This window comes from Asterias rubens, chromosome 10, assembly GCF_902459465.1.
Source record: "Asterias rubens chromosome 10, eAstRub1.3, whole genome shotgun sequence".
NCBI lineage: Eukaryota > Metazoa > Echinodermata > Asteroidea > Forcipulatida > Asteriidae > Asterias > Asterias rubens.
Genome location: NC_047071.1, coordinates 1,337,372 through 1,364,094, shown reverse-complemented (window position 1 = coordinate 1,364,094; position 26,723 = coordinate 1,337,372). Strand labels below are relative to the sequence as shown.

The window sequence follows — 26,723 nt, the reverse complement described above, 5'->3', positions numbered from 1 at the left end:
GTGATTGGTGGTCGTGTTATTGACACAGGGTCCAGCTGTCTGCTCGTCGGCGATGCGTAGAGCTGTTGGCCAATATTGCCTCTTGTTTTGTGGCGGGAATCCTTATATACCGTTCTCTGCCCGCCGCTTATTTGCTTTTTGGCACACAAACCCAAGCTCACTTTGGAGTGTTTGCTCTGCCAGCGAGCAGACACGGACCTATATTTGCCCATGGTCTTATGAGCACGTTGTATTTTATTGAGCGTGTTTTGGCACTCAAGCCACCCCCCCCCCTCATTTTTTCCCTCTTCTCTCGTTTTGGCCGTTGACTAAAGGCAGAAAAGGTTTAATTGTGTGTTGACAGGACAAATAGAAGGAAGATGGAGGGGCCGCAGACCCTCCTCGTGATGGTTTTTCAATATGATGTTTTGTGGCTAGGTGATTTAGAGCTGTATTGAGCATCCCTGAGTGTTATGGACAAGTGCCTGTGCAAATTTCGTTGGCATTTTCAATTGGGGTGTCGCTACTCCTTCAATATGAACTGCACACAGGCATGGCCGTGTTTGCACGGCGTTAGTCATTGGACGTGTACGCCTGTCAGCGTTTGCCCCCCTGTCGCCATGGCGCAACAGAAGTACATGATCATATTACAGCGGGATGAATTCTGCGAGTGAGAGGCAAGCCGAATGAATATGCGCGGCTGGATTTGGCTGTGGGCACGCTTCCCCTCCGGCTGCGCTGTGTACATAATCCACGGATATTTACTGGTGAATTTTATCAATGCCTCGGAGCGCCTGAATCAAAATGAGTCGCAAGCGGCGACCGGAGTACAGACTTAATTGGAAAGAGTTGCCGTGGAAGTTCATGTATGTGCAGGAAAATGCTCTTTAGCTAAGGCTTGGATACCTGTCTCCGTCTCTGAGAATGAATTATTCATAGCAACACAGTCATCGATCATTGTTTCCCTGCCCTTAATAATACCCTGACATTTAACTGCGTCCTGGAACCAGAATTTCTTATTTAAAAGTCAATATAAATGTCCAGTGAAAGCTTTACTTTGAATAATGAGGAAGGTAAAAGGAGGGAGGAAAGGAAACTAAGGGAAATAAATAATAGTCTAAATATCTGTTTCCTGGTAGAAAGCATGCAGTCTCCGAAACCCTGCTATATGAGTGCCCCAATTGTGCTCGGCAGACACAAGGGTTCTTATTTAACTGTCCACATTGTATTCCTGACTATATTTGCTCTTCAAACCAACTTAAGAGGTTCCAGCTCCCCACTTGAATTGAGGAGGGGGGGGGGGTGGGGATTGCAGCTGTGTCATTCATCTAAGTCCACTCTTCACTATTGACCAAGAAGTAGTCCATAAACACTTCTCACAGACCACCATTCTCTACCATGTTTGTCAGCCCAGTCTTTTGATTTGCAACCTACGTATTATGTGTCGAGTATTTGCTTCGGGTTTTCTTTTCTCTCTTCTATTTTGGGGGATTATTTTGAAGTGGGAGGTTGGTGTGTTTCCCTAGTTCTCCTTAATTTATTCCTGGTGACCTGTTTGCAGTAGGTCTTAAAGCTTTAAATGGAGGGGAATGCTTGGGCAAATTTACCCTGGTGTCCTGCAAGGGGGGTCTAAAGAGACTCTGAATAAACAGTTGTTGACAGGTTGGCAAAGCTGCCTTTTGTTACCAATCATGGCAGGGGACCGGTGTAGAAAAACACTAATGGGGATCAGTACTTTGAGTTTACCAGTGATATATCTCGGGCCTTGTTGAATTGGGCGGGACTTACAAGCACCCTTCCCTAGAGAGATTCTGGGACATTAGGGAAGGAAACAAGGTTGACAAAAATAAAGCAGAAATTCTGGGGGAGAGATCCACATCAGGGGATTGCATTTACTTCTATTATGTATGTCAAGTGGAATTAGGTTATATTGGTCCGTTTGGGATCTGTAATAAGCAGTTCACTGTCGGCTTAATCTCCTAATTGAAAAGACTCGCAGTTGTCACTCAGGGTTTTTTAAGTGCCGTTTTAATTTTGAAGGGAAATATCAAATACTGCCCTAAGTAATGACGGACTTCCACCAGAGGGAAAACAAGCTTGTTTGTTTTTATCAGGGGGATGCCACCAGGGGATTGCAGTAAAGTTTGTGTATTTGTGAGGAGTGTCCCTTTTTTAAAATATTTTAATTGTCAATTTGCTATTAATGGATTCAGGGACGGCGCTCAACAGATCCTGTCTCGTGTCAAATTAATTGAGACTCATCTTTTGGTTATTTGATGTGACAATCCCTTAATTAAAGTCGGGATTCTGAATAGGGCTGTTTAATGGACCACTAATTTCTCTGACCACTAATTAAGTGTGCTGTATTCCACTCTGGTGAACAAAGCAAACTTTGACCAAATTGTGTCAACATTTTCAAACCAAAGCTAGTTGGTACAAAGGCATTTAGAAGGTTAGCGAAAGGTATTGGCCATTGTTAGCCTAACTTTTAAATTTTGTTTACATCGGTGACAAGTCCATGGAAATGAGACTAATAAAACTTTCATGTAACCAAATTATTTAAAATCAAATTATGATTTTTTTTTTTTTTAGCATAAAACATTTGAAAGTCCATGAAAATGAGACTAAAAAATCTTTGTTTATAAGAATAATTGCAAATCAAATTGTGATTTAATTTATTTTTAATTTTTAAGATGAGCTTGAAATGCAACCTATATAATATGGCCTCTAAATTTAGGATCGATGATTCCAATGTTGGTCTGGTTTCATTATGAATACAACCCGAAACCATGTTTACCGTAACCAGAACTTTGGATGTGCATTTCTATCAACAACAGTGTTTACAAGTAGTGTGTTGTACCGGGGTTATGTTCTGTTGCTACCGTGATACAAGAGCGAAGCGTGGGCAGAACAAAAGGCCGTAATGTTTAATGAACAAGGAGGACCTATGTTAAACACAGGGGTGATAGATTATAGATTGTACCTGACAGGTGGTGCTAGGGCATGTGTAATGAGGCACTCTGTGTTCATTTAAAACTACATGAAAAACAAGTCATATATGCATTCATGTATAATATGTATTGGGTTTTGTTGGTGTCCGTTTACAAAAGGGTGCGCTTCATGTTTATTTAAACTACATGAAAAACAAATCCATAAAATATTCATTCATGAATAGCATTTGGATTGAGTTATTTTTGGTATCCGTTGACACATGTTGAAAGAATGTAAACATATGTTGAAAGATTTCATAAATATTTGATGTTTCATACATGAACAGACAATCTGTATGCAGTCTTGTTGTGTAGAGACTCTCCTGCAGTGAACAAGGCTAACCGTTTTTATTTTCTGAAAAACACTTTTCTAATCTAGACGCTTGATTAGGAATGTGAAGTGTCGTGCTGTGTAGGCCATGTCACACAAGCCAAAACAGTCAACCAGCTTTTTGGCAATCTCTTAATAGAAAAAAATCAGTCACATTTCAGTTTGCTTGTTATTGTCTTGGAGATAGTGAGTTAAAGTTGGATGTAATGTCTCTTGTGCTGAAGTGTTCCTTCTGCATACATTGCATTCGAGTTGTTGCCTCCAAGTTGCCTGAAAAACAATTCCCAGTGTGAAATCTGGATAGTGCTATTGTTCTCAAGGCAGAAGAAAGAAGACAAGGAAGAAATTTCAGTTTTAGATGTGGGATGTTGAGTCTAGCGAAAACCCACGTGGTCATGTATGGACTGAAAATACAATCCACATAGTGCCCCCGGTGGAATTCGAACCGTGGTCCCAGAGGTGGAAGGCGAGGCAAGACACTGCTACACCAACCTGACCGCCCAGTTGACTTCTTTCCTTGCTCATCCAAAGGGGATAATAACAACTTTTTTAATTAATAACAATTAAATGTACAACAGACTACTAGCTTATTAAAAATTGTGAAGACTTATCATTTTTCCTATTTTTGTTTTTCTGCAGAATTCAGTTTCCCCGCCAGACAGGAGTTCGTCCGATAAGTATCGTGGCTCCTCTGATCACGGAGAATCAAGTTCCAAGAACGCTAAGAGAAAGAGAGACGAGAAAGAGTCGGGGGTGAGCACTCTCAATGTTTACTCAACTGTTAGTCCTGTTTTTTCCCACAATTTTTCTATGAAAAGACAGTTCTTTAAAGGTGTTATTAAGGATTTTGGTAAAGGCCATTATGATTGTTTTTTCTGACACGTAGTCAAATTTGAGAACCTAAAAAACCTTCAGTTTTGGTTAATCTCAAGTTAAGGACAATGTGTTTCCATGTTGAAAATTGTGCATGGTTTTTCAATATTTTCTCCTGTACTATAATTAAGCCCAAATTTTCACAGGTGACAAACCATGAACACTGTCTGTGACTATTATGTCAACCCTACAAATCCTGTATATTCCTTTCATTAGCACAAGGGCAGCAGTTTCATGATTTGATGCAGTTCAGTGGGTATTACTTAGATGATATGTGCAATCCTCCATTTCACTCTCGATTTTACTGTGGACTTCATGTTCTTCCAAACAGAATGAAATAAAAAAACATAATAATCTTTCTTTAAAATTGTTCCCATCATGTAATGTAACCATGAAACTCCTTTTAAGGGATTTAAGAAGTTTATTTGCATGTATTTATATCAAACCTGTAAGAAAATGAGCAAGAATTATCAACCCACTCAAGTTCTTGGGGAAAAAACCCTGCCAGTGAGATGTTAAGGATGACATTTGCAACTGAATACACATGCAAGCGCTCTCATTTAAACAGATGACAGGTTGTCAGGCAGAGAAAGGCAAACCAACCCGTCTCAATTTGTCGCTATATACTTACTCTCAAACTTTCCATTTCCAGATACTAAGCCTTAAGGTGATGGTTTGTCACCGAAAAAAAATAATCGTATAATTACCCCGAAAGAGCAGAGACCCTTTTTTTGTAACCGTAGTGTGTGCGAGATGACCAATGATAACGCATTGTGTTATCAGCCAAGGCCACCGTTTGAAACGCATTTATGATGACCTTCCTAAGGGATAGTTAGTAGCCGCAACAGGGTACTCATATAACCCCCCCCCCCCTCTTTCCCCACACCCCGACTGAGGGCCTGCCTGCTTATCAAGACCCCATACGAAAGCTGACTTTTGTTGCACCACTTGGTCACATCCAATTTCCCGTGGGCGATAATGCGATTACTCATGGTAAGGTTTGTAAGCCCCCTTTTCCCCGGGATAAGGCGCGATCAGCATCATTGGACCTGACGGGAGTAAAGTGCGCTTGTCCGTGCTTTAAGTGAGGAATCTATCACCGGCTTGTGGATATCATATTAACTTGGCAGTCAGTTTATAAATGTGGCCGGCTTGTGGTTGTCGCGGCGGCAGTCGTGTCGGCTGGGGGGGGGGGGTTATTGTTCTGTTTGCATCTTTTATTGCGATTTGTTAACTCATTATGCTGTGTTTTTTTAAAGGGGGGTACTTCTTAATGTTAAAACCGGGTGGTTGACTTCGCATTTTAAACCAATGCTTATATATGGGTGACTCCAGGTTAATACAGGCACAGCCCATCCTGTGAGAGATGAAGTCTTTTCTCTAATTATTTCTATTAAGGTTATGGCATCTAATAAGTTATTAAATATTCAGAATGATTCCTCGTTCTTACAAAATTATTTTTAATGGCCTTTTATTTCAACCTTAAAAGCAGAGTCTTTCTCAACAGCTTAATAATTTTTTGTTTAATGAAGTTTGTCCAAAACATAGAAGGACGTTATCAATGCAAAATGACCGTCGAGTCTCTTTTACTAAATGACACATAACCCTCTCCTCCCATGCAGGACAGCGAAGCAGAAAAGAGTGACGATAATCTAGTTGTGGATGTATCAAATGAGGTTGGTATAGTAAGTGTACAACTTGGAATGCTTTTACCAAGAATTTGAATTATTTTATTTCAGTTTTTTTATAAACTAACCCACCAAGTTCCACATTCTGATAAAAACTTGAAGAAACATTTGTATGTTAGTCAACTCTTTTGTGTTCTCTCTTTTCGAAAGTACATGTATACAAAATCAAAGCACTTAGGGTCCACAAAACGATAACATTTGTGGTTGCACTCTTTCTCTCAACAGGATCCCGTTTCCCCACAAGCCAACGGCGAGAGATCATCACCAAGGGAGAACAACACAGACAAGCACAGGACGAAGAAAGAACGCTCCAGCACACCCAACAGCATAGCATCAAGTGCAAGCACACCAAACTCAAAAGTCAAAGAGGTTTGTAGACTCAAGTGGTTATCTTTAGGTTTAATAGATGTACATCACTCTATCTTTTAGGGTCTTTAACATCTTTAAAATCACTCTCTTGAGTCTATGGGTTTGTTACAAGTTTTCCAGCAAAGGGAGACTTTTGGACGGTCCTTTTTTACAGTTCTGGCCAGTAGTGCGTGTGCTCAGACCTACACGCTAAGAGCCGCAAAAAAGGACTGTTATGTCTACTACCGCCAGCATCGCAAAAGTCTTCCAAAAAGGGTTGCTTTGGGTTAGTTTTTTTTTTTTTTTTTTTGGGGGGGGGGTTTTTTTTGCATTCGCAATATTTGTTTTTTAATTACAAACACTAAGTCATTGTTTTGCGATTAATTATTTTTATCACTGGCCAAAACAGTATTGTTAAGAAACTGTGCTTGTTAGGTTCAAAATTTGTTTTGGGGTTCAAAAATTTCTAAAAACTGAAACTTCAATTTTTAGTTGTATAATTTTTATTTTGAAAAATATTTACCAATCGATTTTGTTTTCTTTGTCTTTCTAGAATGACAAACTGCCGTCACCGGTTCCCAAGTCAGAAACACCCACAAGTAGTGGGGCAGCAACACCGGGCTCAAGCAGCAGTGTACCCGGGCTAAAACCACCCGTTGGGAAGGTGCCCCCGTTGGGTAGGTCACATGCATCATATACCTCTTCTTACCTCTTCAATCTCATACCTCATTTCAAATGAACTTCAGCACAGATCACTTGTTGCCCGTTTCCTTCAAGCTGGTCCTAAAAGGGTTTGGGATATTTGTTTGTACGGCACAAAACGCAAGCGTCTGCAGATTTACATTAACTTACCCAGTTTAAAGATAATAATGGTAGAAAGCTTCCCTTACTAAAATATTACTTACCTGCTTGCGTTTAGAAATGAATAAAACAATTTCACAAAAACAATGTTGTCTCAGTGAAAATAATATCAGCACATTGATGTACATGTACAACGGGTTTACTCGACTCTCCTAAAAACATTAATCCGTGACTTTCACTTTTTGTTCTCAAAAACTTGACGACTAATGGAGATAAATTATACTACATACATCCTCATTCACAATGAGTAGGGTTTCATGTCATGGCCAAAAAACTTGATCTACAAAAGGTATCAAAACCCTTTAAACTTGATTTGTTTTTTAAATTTTGTTGATCTGTTTTCTTCGACCAGGGTCCTACCCATTCATGCCAGGCCCCGGCATGAACCATGATATGCCCAACCCGTACGTTGCTCCGGGTCTACACAATAACATTTCACCAGGGGCTATGAACACATATAGAGGTCCAATGGTAAGTTTCCACTCACTGTGAGAGGAATCTCATAAAGTTAAGAACATTTTTTTAGGAGGTGTCTTCAGTTTGACTGTTATTTTAAAAAAGTACACAAATCATAATAATTTGTATAGCGCCTTATCTTTGCGACATGCTCTAGGGCGCTAACAAAAAACTTCATTTGTCAAACACTGAGCATGTACAATTGTATGGACAAATTAAAATTAATTAAAACTAAATTATATTACATTCTTTAAAACATTCAACCACTAGAAGAGTATGTAGCTACACTTGGGTATTTGATTTCTTTCGTATTCCTGTGCTATATTCGGACAAAATTGCATTAACAACAAAATAAGAAAATAGTGGGGCTTATGTAAACGTCTGACTTGCATTTTCATTTATACAACCATCTTAAAGCTGACCATCCATTATCTTGAAGGAGACTTTGCTCACACCTAATGCACAAGTGTGTTAAATCCCCTTATGAATTTGATTCGACAGTCGTAAATAATGTTAAACTGCATTGTAAACCTTACTCGTTAGCTTTTACAACATTGCAAATACCTAAATTTGATGAGCCTACTGATGGCATTTGTTTGAATTGACACAAATGGGATTCTTGTAATTGACTGCATTTACTCTGGAAAGCTGACTGGAATAATTGACCTTTTGAAGCAGTGTATGATTTGTGTACTTTTTAAAAACTGATGGAGAATTGAGGACAGCCTCTTCAAAGAAATGTTATTTGGTGTTTTATCTCAATATGCAGGATAGAAAGGATCAAATGAACAACAATTTACTTTTGAATGGGTTTGAATTGAATAATTGATGCAAATTCAAACAAGCTCTACAAAGTTCTGCCTGAAAAAATTAAAAGTGTTATATTGTAGAACAAAAAATATTATTTCTGACTGTTGATCTTCCAATGTAATCATACAGTCTGTAGACCCCTAGTAACGTCATAAAATGGCTACTATATACAGCCTGTGGCAACAGCCTGCCGCTAGGTACCCATGTTGGAAGTCAATTTGCATGCAAACATTGATCTCCACTATTGTTGATGAATAGTGTAAAAACAAAATGGTCTGAATCTCAGCACAGGTGCATTGCCTAAAATTCACCCTCCATGGCAGAGCTGCCAAACTGTCTCTGATTCTGCAGACAGTTCACTGAAAAATAAATCGCTCTTTCTCAAACAAATTAAAACAATCTCCTTGATTAGCATTACTTTCCCCTCATTTTAGTTGAATGTTGATTTATAATTATCTCTCTGAGACAAAAATGTTGCCAGCTCTGTCATAGTAAGACTAATTTGACTCCCAAAGTGTCGTCATTGAGATTTATACCGCCCTCTCAAACTAAAGGTTGATTGCAAAAATGGACCTGCTCTATTCTATGTACCTGTTAAAATGTAATTTTTCAAACTCTTTCCTGATTCTAGAATTAAAATATTTGATCGCTGAAAATCCATCCTGTTTCTTGAGATAAAATACCTGCCAAATAAATAAAAAGAACAATAAACAAGGGATACAAGATTAACTAACTGTTGCAAAATAAAACACACAAAATTCATTATGAACTAAACAGAGATGCAAGCGTTTTAAATTGTTCCACAAAACTATTTGTTTGTTACCTAAAATTACAAAATGAACATTTTTACCCTTAAAAAAAATGGTACAACGGGGAAGAAAAAAAAGATCCACACTTACCCGTAAAAACCTGTCAGGATTGTCAGGACAGTAAATACTAGAGACATCAGTAGCAGTCTTGTATCCTGTGTTTATTTTTAACATTTAGTGATTACTGCTTGACAATGTTAATAGACTCTTCTGCATGTTGTGTTTGAAGTAAACGACAGAAACACTGACTTGTTTAATCTCCTGCCAAGTTTGTTTGACTTGACTTTCCCCCCCTCCCCAAAGCCAATACTTGATTAAGCTCTAGACTCCGAGGTTAGAAAAAGTTTACCCAATTAATTTGAACTGTCATAAGCTCTCTATTTTTATTAAATCCCCCCGCCCCCTTTGAGGAAGCTGCACATAATCTTTGAGCCAAGCTGATGTTGAGGAAAAACAAATTTAATTGTATATACCGAGAGAATAAATCGTAATCGCGTTGTGGCCAAACGGATAAGAGCACCGGACTGGAGCTCTGATGTTTCTGATCAGTGGAGTGTGGTTCGAGTCCCGGTCATGGCACTTGAGTTAGATACTTTACCATAAATGCTCTGTCCTTTGGATAGGACATGAAGCCTGTGTATTGGATTGGTATAGTCTAGTAGGGTTAAGTGTCTTGCTCAAGAACACAAGTTTCACGACCAAGACCCATACTCTCTGTAACACCAGAACTTGAGCCGGGTACTCTTGCCCATATGGCCATGGCACTCCAATCTCCTTTTACTCAGAGCTCAGAATGAAATGAACACTATCTACATTTCCATTCACCACTTAAAGTCCGCAAGGCACAGTCAATCTAAGTGCTTTCACCATGTCATGCAAAAATCATTAACGAGATTGAATGATCAGTCATTAGTAGGATGGTTAGGGTTTAATTTAATCAATGACTCATGCTAATTTCCAATAAGCTAAATTAACTACATCTGTTAGACGATACCCAAATGCTGTCAACGTTTAACGTTGGTGAACAAACAGTTCGACACTACGTGTATATTTATTTATTTAAAGAGACAAGTCAAATCAACTAGCAAGTTTTGTTATGAGTCAGTGTGCCTTACGTGATTGAAACACAACATGCCAAAGTGTCTGTACTCTTAGTACAGCTTTCATCCATTAGTCTTGTTCCCTGTGTGTCAATTAAAATTTCCAATGAGCAAATTGACTCTACTTAAAGGCACCTGTCTGTTTCGGAGATATGAAGCCTGATTGTCTTAGATTTGTTAGTTTTGAAAACAAGAACTTACTTTCTGGTTCATGTGAAAAGATTGCCACACTCTTTACGATTGAAGACTAAGCAAGTCTGGTAGTATTCGAACATTGGGACTCACAAGTGCGCAAGGTTGTTTCCTTCATGTGTTGAAGCAATGTGCGTTGAACGAAAGCAATTCCAGACAAGTTTGAATCTGCACAAGACTAAAGCCTGGTTCATACTTCCTGCAAATGCAAATGCGATACGTATCTTGTCGTCACAAATTCGCAACGAATAAATCGCAACAGTGGAGTTGTGTTCAACTCCTGCGAACATCCTCTGTGAAAACAGCCATGGGAGATCAAAATTTGCTTTGCATTCGCAGGAAGTATGAACCGGGCTTTAAGCAGTTGTTAACGAGGCAATGCAATGGTTGTCTGCATTATGGTTGTAGCCAATCAAGACTCAATGACTGGGTGAAAGATATCACTGTAAAGACAAATGGAATACCATGCTTAGGATGAAAGGTGTACCTAGAGACATATTTCTGTATTTTCTGGTCTTCTTCTTGTCTGTCTTTGAGAATGTAAACCCTTGCATGTAAGACGAAAAACTTCAGGCAGTTTCTCTAAATACCCCTTCCCTTGCGGAGGGGTACTGCCTTTAGATTTTTTTTCTGGTACTGGATTTGAAGTACCTTTCTTTTCTATTGCATGCCCAGAATGGTTGTGTGGTTTGTTGAGTCTTCATGTTATGACTGTGAACAACAAAATATTTGCTGCTTCTTTTTATTTGCTTCGTTGGATTTGGTCATTTTTTGCATGGCAAAGTTTTGGGGGGCAACTCCCTTTATAAGTCTGTATCACAAACATTTAAAACAAAAATCCTCTCTTTTTTCTGATTTGTTAACTCTTTTTTTTTTGCCTGGAAAGTTTTATAGCTGGATAAAACGTATACAAAAGTTACGAGAAATTTATTTGTAAACAAACCTCTCATGTTTGAATCAATAAAGAAGACTCAGTTTATTTCTCACTTTCAAAAGTTTAGGGTTTAATTAAGGGTTTTGCTGTTTTAATGCAGCATTCAGAATGAACCGTTTTTACCAAATTTAATTGTATACGTGGCTTCGTTTTGGGCAGGGGGAAAAAACCCAAGAACCACAAGACAATAGGCCATGGCTGTTTTCTTTTGCTTGCCTTAATTTGCCGGGCTCTGTTCTTTATTATTTTTGACTTCCACTATTTCTCTCTTCTTAATTCTGCGTTTTCCCCCAGTCTTTCTGGTGTTTTTTCCTCTCTGAGTCACAGAGTTTATCTGGTCTTTGAGAAATCATCCATTCAGTAAATTTTAACCACATCAAACTCAAAAATGTTTGGGGGGTGAAAAAGTGAAAGTAGAATATTACTTGAAACAAAATCTTTATTAACGTAGATGAATTCTCATGCCAGACTCTTTGTTCATGACTCCGAAAGGAAAAAAAAACTTCCTTCCCTTTGAGTTTTTGTTTTTTCTCTTGTGTTTGTCTTTTTTTCCATACTCCTCCACCAAAAAAGGACCAAATCCACCATTTGGTTTTTTCTCGCTGTCTGTGTTTCTTTGCAGTTCAATCATGCACAGGTGCCGTTTGACCCCCATTCGCACAATCGCATTTCAGGACTGGCTGGCATACCGGGAGGCAAGCCGTAAGTTCACCCAATGCCATCTTCCATCTAGCGCCAGAGCGCCTCGTCTGCCTGGCCCTGGTCCCCCTACCGCTGCACCCATGGGACACAGCTGCCCTATGCAGTAGGATCGTAACAAGAGAGAGAGCGAGAGTTGGGAGAGAGGCAGACTCACGCAGGGGGCCCATGCAGAATTTGATTTCAATCAGAAAAAAAAAAAAAAAAACGCAAAACCTAGAGATGGGATTCTTTCAGATACACATGCACACACAAACAAACTCAGGATATAAATCTTTCTCATATCAGTCGTTGTAATCAAACACTCGTCACGACCTAATGCTATGCAGATTTATTCTGAGAGATTAGCAAAATGGAAAAAAAATCAAAAAAAACAAATTTGGCTTGATTAAAAAATATATAAAATATTCATGTACAAAATATTAGTAAATATTTAAACAGATTTTTTGTTTTACTGTTATAAAGTGTGTAACCCAAATCATTCAAAATTTCATTTCTGCACACTAACAACAACATGTAGACATTAGTTTTGAGCTTTTGTTTTTCTCTAAAAACCAAAAAGTTTAAAAATCATCTAAATTTTTTTTCCACAAAAGCTTGATGATGGGTAAGCCAACCAAAGTCGCAAAATGATTTAAATAAACGCACAAGCATTTAGAGTAAAAGATGTAATGAAGTAATAATTAGAATAATAATAATAATAATAACTAGTTCTTATTAGCGCATTTCACAATAACGTCTCAATGCGCTTTACATTAAGTAAGCCGTAGCATAGAAACAGTTGGGGTCAGACCAAACTGATAAGATACAACTCACACCAAATAACTTAGTATCCCACATTCCTTGTGACATACAAACTCTATTGCCTATAGCCCTTACATGAAAAATTTCAGTTTGATTTTCAAGAAAAAACAAAAAACATTTTGATTTTTAAGTCAATTGAAACACTTCATCCCCCCTCACCCCCTCGTTTGGTCTGGCTTCAACTGCTTCAACGCCGGTAAGTTTCATCTTTTTTCGATTTTCAATTCTGCATGGCCCTCCTGCTTCTAAGGAAGTGTGATGTTCTTGTTTGTTTGGATTGTTCTGTCTGTTTGTTAGTGTAAGGGGCGGCCCCAGACTTGCAAAATGAAGGGGGTGGATTACACACGTTTGAAACGGGAAAGTATTATTTCGCTGTTTAGAGGGGACTGTGTTTTCTGTCGACCTATCCCAACCCTTGTCTGATTGACCGTCCGTTTGTCTGTGCATTTTTTTCCCAAAAAAAATGTTTTTAAGCTTTCCCAAAAATGGTTTTAAGCTTTTTTTCTTAATAAAGAATAAAGTTTTTTTTTTTTTTTTTAGTGTTTCTAGACTCTGACACCAAAAGTTACTTGCTTAAAAGCGTGTTTCTTTTGTGAGAAGAAATTGCTGTCTTTCCCCACCTGTTCGTTTGTTTGTCTGTCTGTCTGTCTGGAATCATTTGGCTGGATTTGTGGACTTCATTAATTGGGGTTGGAGGGAGAGAAAAAAGATATTGTGGGGGGGGGGAGGTGATTTAATAGAAAACATTCCCAGAGTCTTTTGACTCAATCAGTATCTGTACAAGTCCTCATTGTGGGAATGCGCTCAGAAAGCAATTTTTTGGCTATTATGGAAGAATGTACTTTGGCCATTGGCCAATGCTAACAAATGAAAATGACAATTTCCCATCAGACAATTAAAAAATGAATTAAAATCAATTATTGCAACGAATGGGTTTCCTTTTAAACCTATTTTTTTTATATTCATTAGGCTATTTTATAACCTGTACAAAACAAGGCCCCCCAAAAAATACAAAAGAAAATTAAAATTAAAATGAGGTAAAAAATAATAATTCATTGATAAAATTAATAAACAAATAAAATAATAATATATAAAATAAATAAATAATTAAATAAAAACGTGTTTTTCATGGCTTCGGTTGACCCAAAACCTATCACTTACAGTAACAGCAAAATCGACGCATGGAAGTAGCACAGAAATTTGGGGCGTGCTTTCCTTTTAAGCCTTCTTCTTTTTAAACACACTGGACACTATTAGTAATTGTAAAAGACCAGTCTTCTCACTTGGTGTATCTCAACATATGCATAAATACCAAAGTGTGAAAATTTTAGCTCAATTGGTTGTCGAAGTTGCGAGATAATATTGAAAGAAAAAACACCCTTGTCACACAAAGTCGTGTGCTTTCAGCTCAGATGCTTAATTTCGAGACCTCAAATTCTAAATCTGATGTCTCGAAATCAATTTTGTGGAAAATTACTTCTTTCTTGAAAACTATGTTACTTCAGAGGGAGCCATTTCTCACAATGTTTTATACTATCAACCATTGTTACCAAGTAAGGTTTTATCTAATAATTATTTTGAGTAATTACCAGAGCACAGAGATTTGGCTGTGTAACCCTGGAAGCGAACTCTGCAGTAAGCAGTAAGCAGAGCCATGCAACTGGGTTCTGGAATCTTCTCAGATTGAAATTTTATCATCAAACGTAACAACATAAATCACAGATACGCAATACTGATACAAGTTACTTTGGTTGGCCGGCCCTGAATTAGCTTTCATTGTCTTAAGTCACCCAAGTAGTCCTGAGTAGAATAAAAATTAACCTCTTGAGAAACTCCTCATGGTTGTCCTTTGGTGAAAATATCAAAATTGCGCCCTCTGCTGTTGTTTTGACTCATAACCCATAGATGCCAAGTTTCCCTGATTCTTCAGAAAGTTCTCCAACAAGAAATCTCCTCTGATTATGGAAATTATTTCCTATTATGCTCTCTGGTTGTTGAAAAATAAATCTTCCTGATCGCAAGATGCAAAAGTTGGCAGCTGTGGAGTACCTTGTTACTGGGTGACAACAGCTCTAATGATTCAAAACACGATCAAATGTCTTCAACTTATATCAATACAGACTAACAATGCATGAGCTCAATATTACATACAGTAACTCTTCATTCAAACAATGAACAGTTTTTAACTCATTGCATGTCCATTGTAAAAAAAAAAAAATTAGAAAATAATTTAACAAATTTTGTTTGCACATCTTACATGTAGACCCTGTCAGGGTAGATATTTTATTTGTACTTTTTAATATTTTATTGGATTTCTTTCTGACTAATCTTTAATTTAAATAATTAATTGTTGGCACTTCATTAGTTACTCTCTAAAGAAGTTGAACAATAAAGATTAAAATTTTCGTTGGCGAAGTTTTCAATCTTTTTAAAAAATTTCCACTCAAACGATGTGCCAGCACTGACAAAATATTTATTCATTTCAAAGCCTTGTTTTTTAAAAAGCGGTGGTTAAATTTTCACTCAGTTGTACAACAAAAACATATAACGCAACTCAAATTAGATTGGGCATAAGGGAAACTGGATCGTAGTTAAGTGTAATATATTCAAATGGTCTGCTTTAACTGGTTCACTTCAAAGGACACAACAATGGCATAAGACTCTCACGCAACATGCAGAGGCCATGAAATTCTGTTCAACCAGGCTTGATTTGATGATCAGCCTTGACATAATGGCTTTCCAATTGGTTCATAGTACTTCAGAGACATGACCAATAAAGAACAGAGCCATTCAAATCACACTATGGGTGTCCAAACACCTTTCATTGACAAAACAAATTATTAATGGCTAGAAAAGTAAAAGTGCTTGTGCGAATTGAAATAGTCCGGCATGGGTTACAGGCAAAGTCTTGATTCTGAAGTGAACTGGTTAAAAAATGAAATATATACATATACTATGATGGGGGTAGTTGTATTGAATCAGTCAAGGTTGTAGTTTTATACTCCTAACATTTTATGGTAATGAATTTGAATTTGAATATTTTTTCAACCATTGTGGAATTTGTAGCTCTGAACGAGGGTGCTTTCAATATTAATCGGAAATACCAGGTGTTCAGGGTTCTCTAACGATTATTCCCCTTGGTATTGCTAAAAGTGGATGCTTTGAAAGCCAAAGCTGTGTGATAGATTTGGGGAGATTTGTGCTGGTTGGGATTACTTAGCATCATCATACATTCAAGCATAATATAGGGATTTACTTGGTATGTGGATGATGTTTTGGGGTTGGGGAAACGTGCATGTCCGTGGACAAGCTAGGATTCGTACTCTCATCATACTAACTCCTACTGGTCCCGGGAGGGGTACCCTAGCATCCTGCAATGGGTACCCTAGACAACCAAAAGAGAATGTGACTGTTTTGCACAGCTAAAATAGAGTGAACAATCAATTTTATTGATTGTTTGTCTGGAGAAGAGTCTGGTAACCTGTAGGTCTTCCACTAGAGAGAGATGTACACCTTTGGTGAAATGTTTTTCAACGCATCTATGGTTTAAGGGAATCGTTTACTTAGATTCATTAAGTGCACAGAAAAGTCAGTAAAAGTTGAGAAGTTTAGCTGCCTTGCACAGTTTTTTGGAGAATAGAAACTTGCTAAATGATTCCCTATCGGGAGGCTAAAAAGGATGGTTTTTAAAAGCGTGGGCTTTGATGATGTGTGGTCAGTTGCAAAGCTTGGGGTATGGATAGGAGGTGGGGGAGTAAGGGTTTATCCTCTACTACCCCAACCACACCCTGAGAAAACTTTATAAGAATTATAACTTGAGATGAATTAAGTATATTCCTCCTTAAAATTTGCTTCTTTTGTATGTATTTCTCTTCACCAAAATATCTATAAAATAATTAATTAAAAATACCCTCTCACCTTGTGCCCGGCAACTGGGTTCCCACATTTACTGTTCGATTAAAGTTTTCAGGGATAGACAATCAATCTAAATAATACCCAATGGTGTGCAATCTCTCCAAAGGAACTGTCAAATTATTAGTATTAATGAATATCAATCGTTATCTCGCGGGAATAAATTATTTACTTATTTTGTGCTTTCGTAGAAAGGCATTTTTATTTATTTTTAATTTTTTTTTATTATTAGATTTAGGCATTAATTTCTTTGTCCTTTTAAATATTTATCAGCCTGAAGAAAAAAAAATCTTTCAACATTATTATGTTCTCAAAGTGCAATTTTGCTGTTGTAAGTATTCATGTATCGAAAAATGTACACAGAAAAAGACAAATTATAGCACTTCACTGCCTTTTAGAATCCAACTCTTATTAACTTACTGAAGTTAACTAGTTTTTCTATCGTTTGAAATTACTATTCAATATTAATAAGTTTTAACATTATTAGTTTCCACCTGTCCACTTAGCACATTATAGCCACTGGAATAAATGTAATCTTTTAGCGGGGGTATTCCGTTGGTAGTTAGTTACTCCAAAGATTATTGACCATAAAAATTCCCTTAAAGAGAATTTGGTTTTAGAATGAAGAACTCTTAAAGAAGATTTCAATCTGAGAATTGTTCTGCATGAAACATTTATCAGATTGTGTATTTCAAATTAGAGATTATTCTTCCTTTGTGGACATAACTGCTCCAGATTTTCGGCAACTCAAAAACGCTACCACCTTTTGAAATAAGATTTTCACAGGTCAGTTTCATTGTAATTGTATATTATATCTTCATTAACGCAGGATTAAAACAATCCAAAATTCTAGAACCAAAGGTTTACTTTGCCTTAAATAGAAAAATAAGTATTACGGTCATAAGATATTCCCCAAATGCCAGTTATGACTGTCGCAAAAAAGTAATTCCTGGTCTAGCCTTCCTTTTCCAGCAAGTACAACAAACAAACCTTTTTCTTCTTAGCTTGCTGAAAATTTTCTGTCGGCTAAACAGTTTCATGTGTTGTGGAAACTAAGTTTTTATTTATGTTTTGTTTTTATTTTGTTTTTTTGGATGTGTGTTTTGAAGTTGGAGTATGTTTTTACATACATAAACAAAAACTGGCAAAAGTACAAGAACCCTTTTGTTTTTTTCATTTTTTTTTTTACAAACTGTTTTCAATGCTTTTTTTTTTTTTTTTTTTAAGGTGTGTTTTGAAGTGAGGACATATTTTTTTAATATACAAAAAACTGGCAAAGTACAAGAAACCTTATTGGTTGATCTGTACAGCAGCCATTTTGTCTTAATCGCAGGCAACTTTTTCATTGTTTGGCATGCAAATGTTTTAGGCTGGCACCCGCATCATCCCCTCATCCTATTGTAGGTATTGCATTCCAGGATCAATACCAAGGTTTGAGTCATCCATGGGCTCGTTCATTGCAAACTCAATTTAGTTAAAATAGAGTCTTTGATAGATTATTCAAAATCCTGGGGCAATCCTTGGAGGGGGGAAATGGTTGCATCTGGAATTCCCTCGTCATATCTCACAGTTTACCTTATTAATTTAGTCCACTTATTTGCATCTAGAGTAATGCGTGTTCACTACAGTATAAGTAGGTTGTTAAAAATCCAGTTGAGCAGTTTTTCCACAGTCACGATTACATTACATGTACCTTGACCACAAGAAATGAGAAAGGCAGGTATTCCCTGAATGGTTTTCCTTGACTCTTTGCCTTCTGACATTTGATAACAAAATTGTAAGATTGACCCAAAATCACCCAATGTCACCACTCTCACAATGCATTTTGGTTGGGCCATCTTATTTTGAACAAGATCGCCGGTTTGTTTCTTTGTGAACGATTTCCCCTTACCTAGCAAAGCAAAATGCTATGCAAAGTGTGTCGATTGCTACTCCAAAAACCATCTATTGTGACTCAATATTAATCTGTGAAGTCAAAATGTTTTGCTATGCAAAAGTGCTGGATGAAATCCTTCCCTGACAGGGGTGAGAAATTTCAGACTTTCTTCCGAATTCAGACTTTTTTAAAGTTAGCCTGGTGGAGAAAATCCACCATTATTTGTTCCTTATACAGACAGTAGCCAAGAGTGAACTGTGCAAAAGTCTGAGGCAAAAGTAGCAAAAAACATTCAGAAAATCACAGGCATGCAATTTTCTCAGCTGTTTTCCACGTGTTGGGTGCCCCAGATGTGAAATTTAAAAACACAGCACAAAGCAGAGCCGCAACTCTCCCCGATTCTGCAGAAAGTTCCCTAAAGGAAAAAATATCGGATTATGGCAACTTTTTCCCTATTGTGTTGAAACGCAATTCTAAATATCTCTCTGATGTTTCGTACAAATTCTTCCTGATATTAAGATGCAAATGTTTGCAGCTCTGACAAAGTCTTGCTACTTTGTTGGACAAACTGCATTTGTATGTCTGAAAAAATATTAAAAATCTCTGATTATGGATTTTTTTTTTCCATTTATGTTGAAATGCAACTCAAAAAATCTCTCTGATAGTTGTACAAAAACTTCCTGATATCAAGATGGAAATGTTGGTATCTCTGGGCAAAGTCTTACTCTGTTGAAATTTCATTTTATTTTTTTGACAAACTGCACTTGCATGCCTGAGATCAGACTGATTTTCTTGTGGTATATTTAATCGTGGTCTGGTTCCCTGTACCCACATAGACTTAGGCACAGAAGTCAAAATTTGTTTAACCTCTGAGAGGAGCTTGTTGTTTTCTCTTTCTTGTGGGCAAACTAGAAAATGTTTGTCTCTGTTTTTCTTTGTTGTTGTTTATTTTTTATTATTATTATTAAATATTGCAGCTCCCACAATGGGTGGCTTTATTCTTTTGAGATCTATGTAATCGTACATGTAAATATTAAAAACACTGCTCAGAGCAGACTTGACAAGTATTATTATGTTTCTCCTTGATGACAAAATTAAACATTAAGTGACGCTTAGGTGGTATCAATCAAAATATTAGCAAATCCAAGTCAAATACACAACATCTAGGCATACATCAAACAAACAAGTTAGCAGTTGTGAAAGATTGAAACAATATTCTCTGATCGTTTGCTTTCTTAAATGGGCTGGAATAAATCTCATTTAGACAAAGGAAAATGTTAACTTTGTGTACAATGCACAAGACAGCCACTTTATAACCCACATTAACTCTAAAGCCCAGATCATCCTTCAAGCAAAAAATAAAGCTCAGCATATTCTCTTGAGTCACAATTGGAAAAAAACATTACGTATCGATTATATTTTTTGCATCACCAAAATTTGTTTCGCATTTGCTATCTTGTAAAGTATGAAGTGGGCTTCACAGTGTGTGGTTTTAAGCATCAAAACTCCACAGAAATGTACCAATTTTACATGACAGACACAAAACATTAGGCATCAACATATCACGCTCATATTAGGTTTCCCTTTGTTAAACTTCACTTATTAATGGTGGGTACCCCTCTTGTTAAGCGTAGTAATAATTTGAGCTTAAAAATTAATTTAATTTCTTTAAAGTTTTACTTAAAGTTAGATTTATGTTTATACAAGGAAAGGACTATGACTTTGTACGTAACGCAATTTCTTGATTTTTGTTTGTTCCCCTTTTTGGCAGTGCTTATTCTTTTCACGTAAGCGCGGACGGACAGATGCAACCGGTTCCCTTCCCACCTGATGCACTTAAAGGTCCTGGTATCCCGCGACACGCCCGCCAAATCAACACCTTGAACCACGGAGAAGTTGTGTGTGCAGTGACCATAAGTAACCCAACGAGACATGTTTATACTGGAGGCAAGGTACGCAATGGAAGCCATATTGAAAAACCTTCTTTCATGCAGTTCCAGCCAAACAAAGGAAAAGATAGCCCAGGCTCAATTTTTTACAAAGCAACAAGATTCATCTTTTAAGATGAAATGTCAACATCACCATAGTGATTTGTATTGTGGCATCACACTTTGCCAACCAATAAAGATTTGAACAAAACTTGTGACCAATCTTAGCTTTCTGTGAAATCGAGCCCTGGCCCCTTTTGCATAATGAATGTTAGACTTATTGCATAAAGGGAATAAAGAAATATTTGTGCTCCTGGAAAAAGGGCCTAAAAAAGTCACATACATAAATATTTACATCTATTTATATTTTATTGACCAAACCAACAGGGGATGAGCCCCAAATTACAGGAAAGGTGGAACACACAAAAATATTTTAAAAGCCTATAATTATGTACATAACAATAAAAACAATAAAACAAGAAACATCTTTGTATAGAAACAGTGCAAATGCTGGTCTTTGAAAATTACCAATGTTATACATGTGCTTTAGACATCTCTGTGGAATTGAGCCTAGTTTTTCCAAACGATAACAGCTGTAAAAACTAAAAACAAAACGTCCACAGCGACTGCAAACAAAAAAAGGGCTCCAAGCATTGACCTACTTCCATGCCCCCAAAAGGTCATCGCAACAGTCCTGCCCTGAATTAACTACTTCCCGTGCTGACATACTATCTATCATGATTTTTTGTTCAGACATTTTCTTTGGAAAAGGGTACGTCAAACGATCATCCAAATTAGCTATGTCTGTACATATGGTGATAATTACATAGAAGTGCATTTGCTCTTGATTGTTAACACAGTCCTTACCGGTTGACATTTTTTGTTACATGTTAAAAAAAGATAACAGCTGGATTATGTTATAAGAATATCAGGTACATTGTACCGTAGTTTTTTCCTCATTGGAATCACCTTTTGAGAGTTTCTGTTAACAAGTTGTAGTAGCCGTTTGGTCTATAGTACCAGACTCAAGTTCAAGTGGGTTAGTCATCAGATTGTGTAGGCCTGGAATTTCATCTTTGAACATGTTGAAAGGGCATGGCCATTTCAATTTTGCAAAGGGCACTTCAATTGGAAACTCTTAAAGTCTATTGGAACATTTTGGAGGGTCATTAAGACCAGGGGCAATGGAGGCCATGCTCTCTGTGGCATGCGTGTAATTTCCAGGCCTGCTGTGGGTTAGAATCCTGGTCAAACTATTGAGGTAATTTCCAGGCCTGCTGTGGGTTAGAATCCTGGTCAAACTATTGAGGTAATTTCCAGGCCTGCTGTGGGTTAGAATCCTGGTCAAACTATTGAGGTAATTTCCAAGCCTGCTGTGGGTTAGAATCCTGGTCAAACTATTGAGGTAATTTCCAGGCCTGCTGTGGGTTAGAATCCTGGTCAAACTATTGAGGTAATTTCCAGGCCTGCTGTGGGTTAGAATCCTGGTCAAACTATTGAGGTAATTTCCAGGCCTGCTGTGGGTTAGAATCCTGGTCAAACTATTGAGGTAATTTCCAGGCCTGCTGTGGGTTAGAATCCTGGTCAAACTATTGAGGTAATTTCCAGGCCTGCTGTGGGTTAGAATCCTGGTCAAACTATTGAGGCCCAGAATAAGACACCGTACGTGTTTAGTGTCGTACTCCTGGGTGGGGAGAAGCAATTAACTTAATTTTATGAAGTTAATTAAATGAATTTCCTTTCTCAAACAAATTCCATGTGAAACCGAAAAGTTCAAAGACCATTAAAGTTTGTTTTTTGTTCTGTTTTTGTCTATTAATTCTTCAGGGATGTGTTAAGGTATGGGACATCAGTCAACCTGGTACTAAGAGCCCAGTCTCGCAGCTGGATTGCCTCAATCGAGAAAACTACATCCGATCGTGTAAACTACTACCGGACGGACGGACGTTACTCGTCGGCGGAGAAGCAAGCACGTTATCGATCTGGGATCTTGCCGCAGTAAGTTTCAACATTTTTGCTGAGTTCAGTTGTTATCTTTGTGTGGGCTTACGGAAGGGCCCTTGTGTGTAGAGCAATATTTTAGAAAAAGGAATTGTAGAACAATAATGGTATGAGCCCACAAATCTGACCCATAAGGTTGGTTGTACAAAGTTTGCACCTGAGTAGTCCACACAGCCGAGGGACTTGAAATACTATGTGAATTGTCCACAAATTTCGTTTCACAGTGTTGGAAGAATATAAGTTTTCTCAAGTGCACATAACAAAGGAATGTCCACTGAGTGTATGGCACATAAAACTGACTCGAGGAAAAGGTGTAATAAGAAAGTCTTCATTTTGATTTTTCATGTACAAACCAATGGGAATGTCGCTAAAAAAAACAATGGGACCTAAGTCAAAACAATAGGAGAACAAAGGGATGGCCTCAGCTTATACACCATTTAAACAAACCTCTAGTGTGTGTTGTGGGTTGTTGTTTTCTTCATTCATTAGATTAAGATGAAGGAGCTGTGCTAGTGACCAACATGGGCCTTTTCACTGGGCTGCGAAAAGCAGAAATAGGTTTCCGCCTGAAATCACTTTCTCTGTCTCTGTAGTTGAAATCTGCTCCTGGCTGACCATTGATTACCTGTCAGGTGTAATTTAAACCATGTCTGCCAGTCCCGAAGGGAGGCGGGTGACGCATTTATCAAACCTCAAAATCCACTCTAAAACTCATCACTTTAAACAAAAATCTCATCACATTTCTCTTTGCGCTTCCCCATCCATCATCAAAAATGACCGTGGTTGTTTTTTCTTCTTATTCTTTATCCGAAATCATAGCCAACCCCCAGAATAAAGGCCGAGTTGACGTCAAGTGCCCCAGCCTGTTATGCCCTGGCCATCAGCCCAGACTCCAAGGTTTGCTTCAGCTGTTGTAGCGACGGAAACATCGCCGTGTGGGACCTGCACAACCAAACACTTGTCAGGTAAATTTTAAAAAAGGGTCTTGCCTCGGCAGTGATCCAACTTAGTTCCAGAGCAGCTGCATGTTTCCCCCTTAAGTATTAACCTTTCAACAAAATAAATCACGATCAGTGACCACATAGACCAACCCAACACACACCAAGCAGCATTAATATATAACAAAATGTATTAACTTCAAAAATTTGCTAAAGAAACAGATTGTCTCAGATTATCAATAATTGCAAAACAAAACAAAAATTACAACACAAGTGCATTTAAAGGCCAGACACTGATGGTTTTAATAAACAGTTCAAAACCACAGGGGCTGATACTGAATGGTCAGACACTAACAACCTATTCAAATTTTCTTTGTTCCACTTAACCTTCCTTTATATTATTACAGACATATCCAGTGGCATACAGGCTACTACATATATAGCAGGCTGACAACGTTTATTTATCAAAAAAAAAAACAGTGTCTGATATCGACAAATGGTCAGACATTCCCAAGCTGTTCCAATGTTCTTATTCCATTTGACCTTCCTTCTACTACAGACATGTCCAGGGGCGCACAGGCTATTACGTATAGCAGGCCAAAATAGTTTACATGTGTATCTATCATTCAAAAACCACAGTGGCTGATACTGGATGGTCGGACGCTAACAACCTGTTCCAATTTTGTTATTCCATTCGACCTTCCCCTTCGTGTTATTTTACAGATAATTCCAGGGGCACACAGGCTATTACGTATAGCAGGCCAACATAATATCCAAAAAACCGCAGTGTCTGATACTAAATGGTCAGACACTAACAGCCTGTTCCAATTTTCTTATTCCATTTAACCTTCCTCTTACTGAATACAGACAATTCCAGGGGCACACGGATGGAGCAAGTTGTATAGACATCTCACCAGACGGCACCAAACTCTGGACTGGAGGTCTCGATAACACGATACGCTCGTGGGATCTCAGAGAAGTAAGTCGGAGGGAAATCTCACTTGCTGTTTGGGGATCTTCCGAAAGGTTACTTTGGGTCCCAAGATAACGTAATAAAATCTGCGTCCATAGTTCATGTAGTTGTTCACTCGTTCACTGAATTTGTTAGTGCCAGACTAGATCTGGGCCCAATTTCATAAAGCTGTTTAAGCAGAAAAAAAAGTGCTTGACAAATTTTTTTGCAAAGCAAAAACTGATGTAATTTTTGCTGGTAACCGTGGCAATTTTCTGCTGAGCTAATATGAGCATGATACCAGTTACAGATTCTACATGTGGGATTGTATTTTGGCTGGTAACCATATTCTGATAAGCATATTTTTGTTTTACTCCGCTATTTTTTGTGCTTAAAGGCACTGGACACGATTGCAAAATATATATTAGCATAAAAACTTACTTGGTAATGAGCAATGTGGACCTGTTGATGTAAAACATTATGAGAAACGACAACTATTTTGAGGTATTAGCAGTTAAACCAGAGCCTTTATACGACATGCTTTCAGCAATATTTGTTGTTGTGTTTTTTGTTGGTACAGGGCAGACAGTTGCAGCAGCATGACTTTACATCACAGATATTCTCCTTGGGCTACTGCCCGGCAGGCGACTGGCTAGCTGTGGGGTAAGATATTTAAGTTATATTATTTATTATTTGGGTAAAAACAATAAAATCACTCTCTGTTTTGGCGGCAGTTTTTTGTTTCGCTGCCTACTTTCTTAAATTTTGATTGAGACTTTTGCACTAAGCATGGATGTTATTTAGGGCCTTCATATGCTAAAATAGGCAGTATTTCAGATAGAAATATTTCCCTGGAGGATTGGCAATGGTATGAACTTTATTTTCATTGAGCTTAAGATAATCAAATTTTTCTGTTCCTATCGATCCTGAAATTTTCTCTTGAAAAGAAATATTCAGCCCTCTTTAGTTTGTTGTAACATTCTCAATTTTTTAAGAACTAAATCATCTTCAACAAAATTTTCCAACAGTAAGCATTATTTTGTTGGGAAAAAAGGAAATAATGGTCACTATCGTTTTTAATTTCTTAAGTTGCCAAAAAATGAAGTCTGAGAGAAAATCTGGATCCTCATCTGAAAATAACTGACAGACCCTTCCCTTTCCTTGATAAAAAAAATAATAGAAATAAAAATTTAAAAACTACTCAAAAACAAAGCCAATTATTTGTTGTAAGCCGACACCACCCATCAAAGCTACTCAAACGCTAAGTAAGATTTCAAAAAGAATTCTGACATTTAATAATTTTTCAACTTCTGAATTATTTACGTTATCTTGACATGTTTCTGGGTGACCCTGCGGCTATAGACGAGACCTATTAAAACGGTCTCGAGCTAATCGCCCTATTAAAAGTGGAACCAGATACACCCTCAATAGTTCAGTAGGTGCTCCAGCCCCTAGGGGGTCACAGCAAACGTTTGAGACAATTTACATTTTTCTCTATACGTACGAGTATTTATAGCTGATATTAAATAGTACTGGGGTCGCCAGGCTGAGCCTGGGAGTCATTGGTGTGTTGAGTGATCAGTTAAATGCGTCTCAGCATAACACCAATCAAAACCCCATGGCCCCCCCCCCCCCCTTGCTCCTCCGTCGGACCGAATCCCACGTTATCTCGTTCACTCATCGACAGCGAGCCTAAGTAGGGTGTTCCGCCAAAATGTTTTGGGTCACCAGACCACTCGTCGCCTCCTAATTGGCCGCTTCCTGCTCGTGGAGAAGTCGCGCCTAATCCGACCATCGCATCTAATTAAGTGGGTACTGCTAAACACTCCCAGGGATAGCTTTAAGACGTAATAGAATCCAACAGGATAAAAGGGTTTCATTCAGGATGCTGTAAGTGAACATTTTGAATACGGAGGGGGGGGGGGGTGTTAAGTGTTTGAGTTGGGAGAGTTTAACCAACTCTTTTTTTGTCTTTCTTTTTTCTCCGTTTTTTTTAGCAGTTTCTGTAACTTTTGGGGTATGGAAATGCTTATTAATGAGGTACCTGACATAATTACGCGGACGACTGTTATGAGGTCGCCCCGGGGCTGAAAGGAAATTAGAGCTCACTCAGTTTTAAACGGTCATACTGAGCAGCTTTAATTGATTGGGGAAGATTCCACCTTTTTAATAGGTTCTGACGCTGTGCATTTAACTTCTCTAAATTGTTTAAAAACCCAAGTGGGAAATTTTAACCAGCTTT

The 26,723-nt window shown here is 37.9% G+C and overlaps 1 protein-coding gene across 6 annotated transcripts in view; it reads left to right on the top strand.

Annotated features, from left to right (window-relative positions):
- LOC117295953 (transducin-like enhancer protein 4) overlaps nucleotides 1-26,723 on the top strand; it is a 76,190-nt gene that overhangs the window by 45,881 nt on the left and 3,586 nt on the right. For 5 of the 6 annotated variants that reach the window (XM_033778764.1, XM_033778766.1, XM_033778762.1 and 2 more), the window contains 11 exons: nucleotides 3,940-4,053; nucleotides 5,796-5,858; nucleotides 6,087-6,230; nucleotides 6,763-6,886; nucleotides 7,423-7,541; nucleotides 11,994-12,073; nucleotides 20,434-20,614; nucleotides 22,418-22,588; nucleotides 23,411-23,556; nucleotides 24,397-24,508; nucleotides 25,062-25,144. In XM_033778764.1, the coding sequence (XP_033634655.1) occupies nucleotides 3,940-4,053; nucleotides 5,796-5,858; nucleotides 6,087-6,230; nucleotides 6,763-6,886; nucleotides 7,423-7,541; nucleotides 11,994-12,073; nucleotides 20,434-20,614; nucleotides 22,418-22,588; nucleotides 23,411-23,556; nucleotides 24,397-24,508; nucleotides 25,062-25,144 (1,337 nt within the window). The remainder of the gene's footprint in view (nucleotides 1-3,939; nucleotides 4,054-5,795; nucleotides 5,859-6,086; nucleotides 6,231-6,762; nucleotides 6,887-7,422; nucleotides 7,542-11,993; nucleotides 12,074-20,433; nucleotides 20,615-22,417; nucleotides 22,589-23,410; nucleotides 23,557-24,396; nucleotides 24,509-25,061; nucleotides 25,145-26,723) is intronic. The other variant, XM_033778763.1, reaches the window with a different exon arrangement.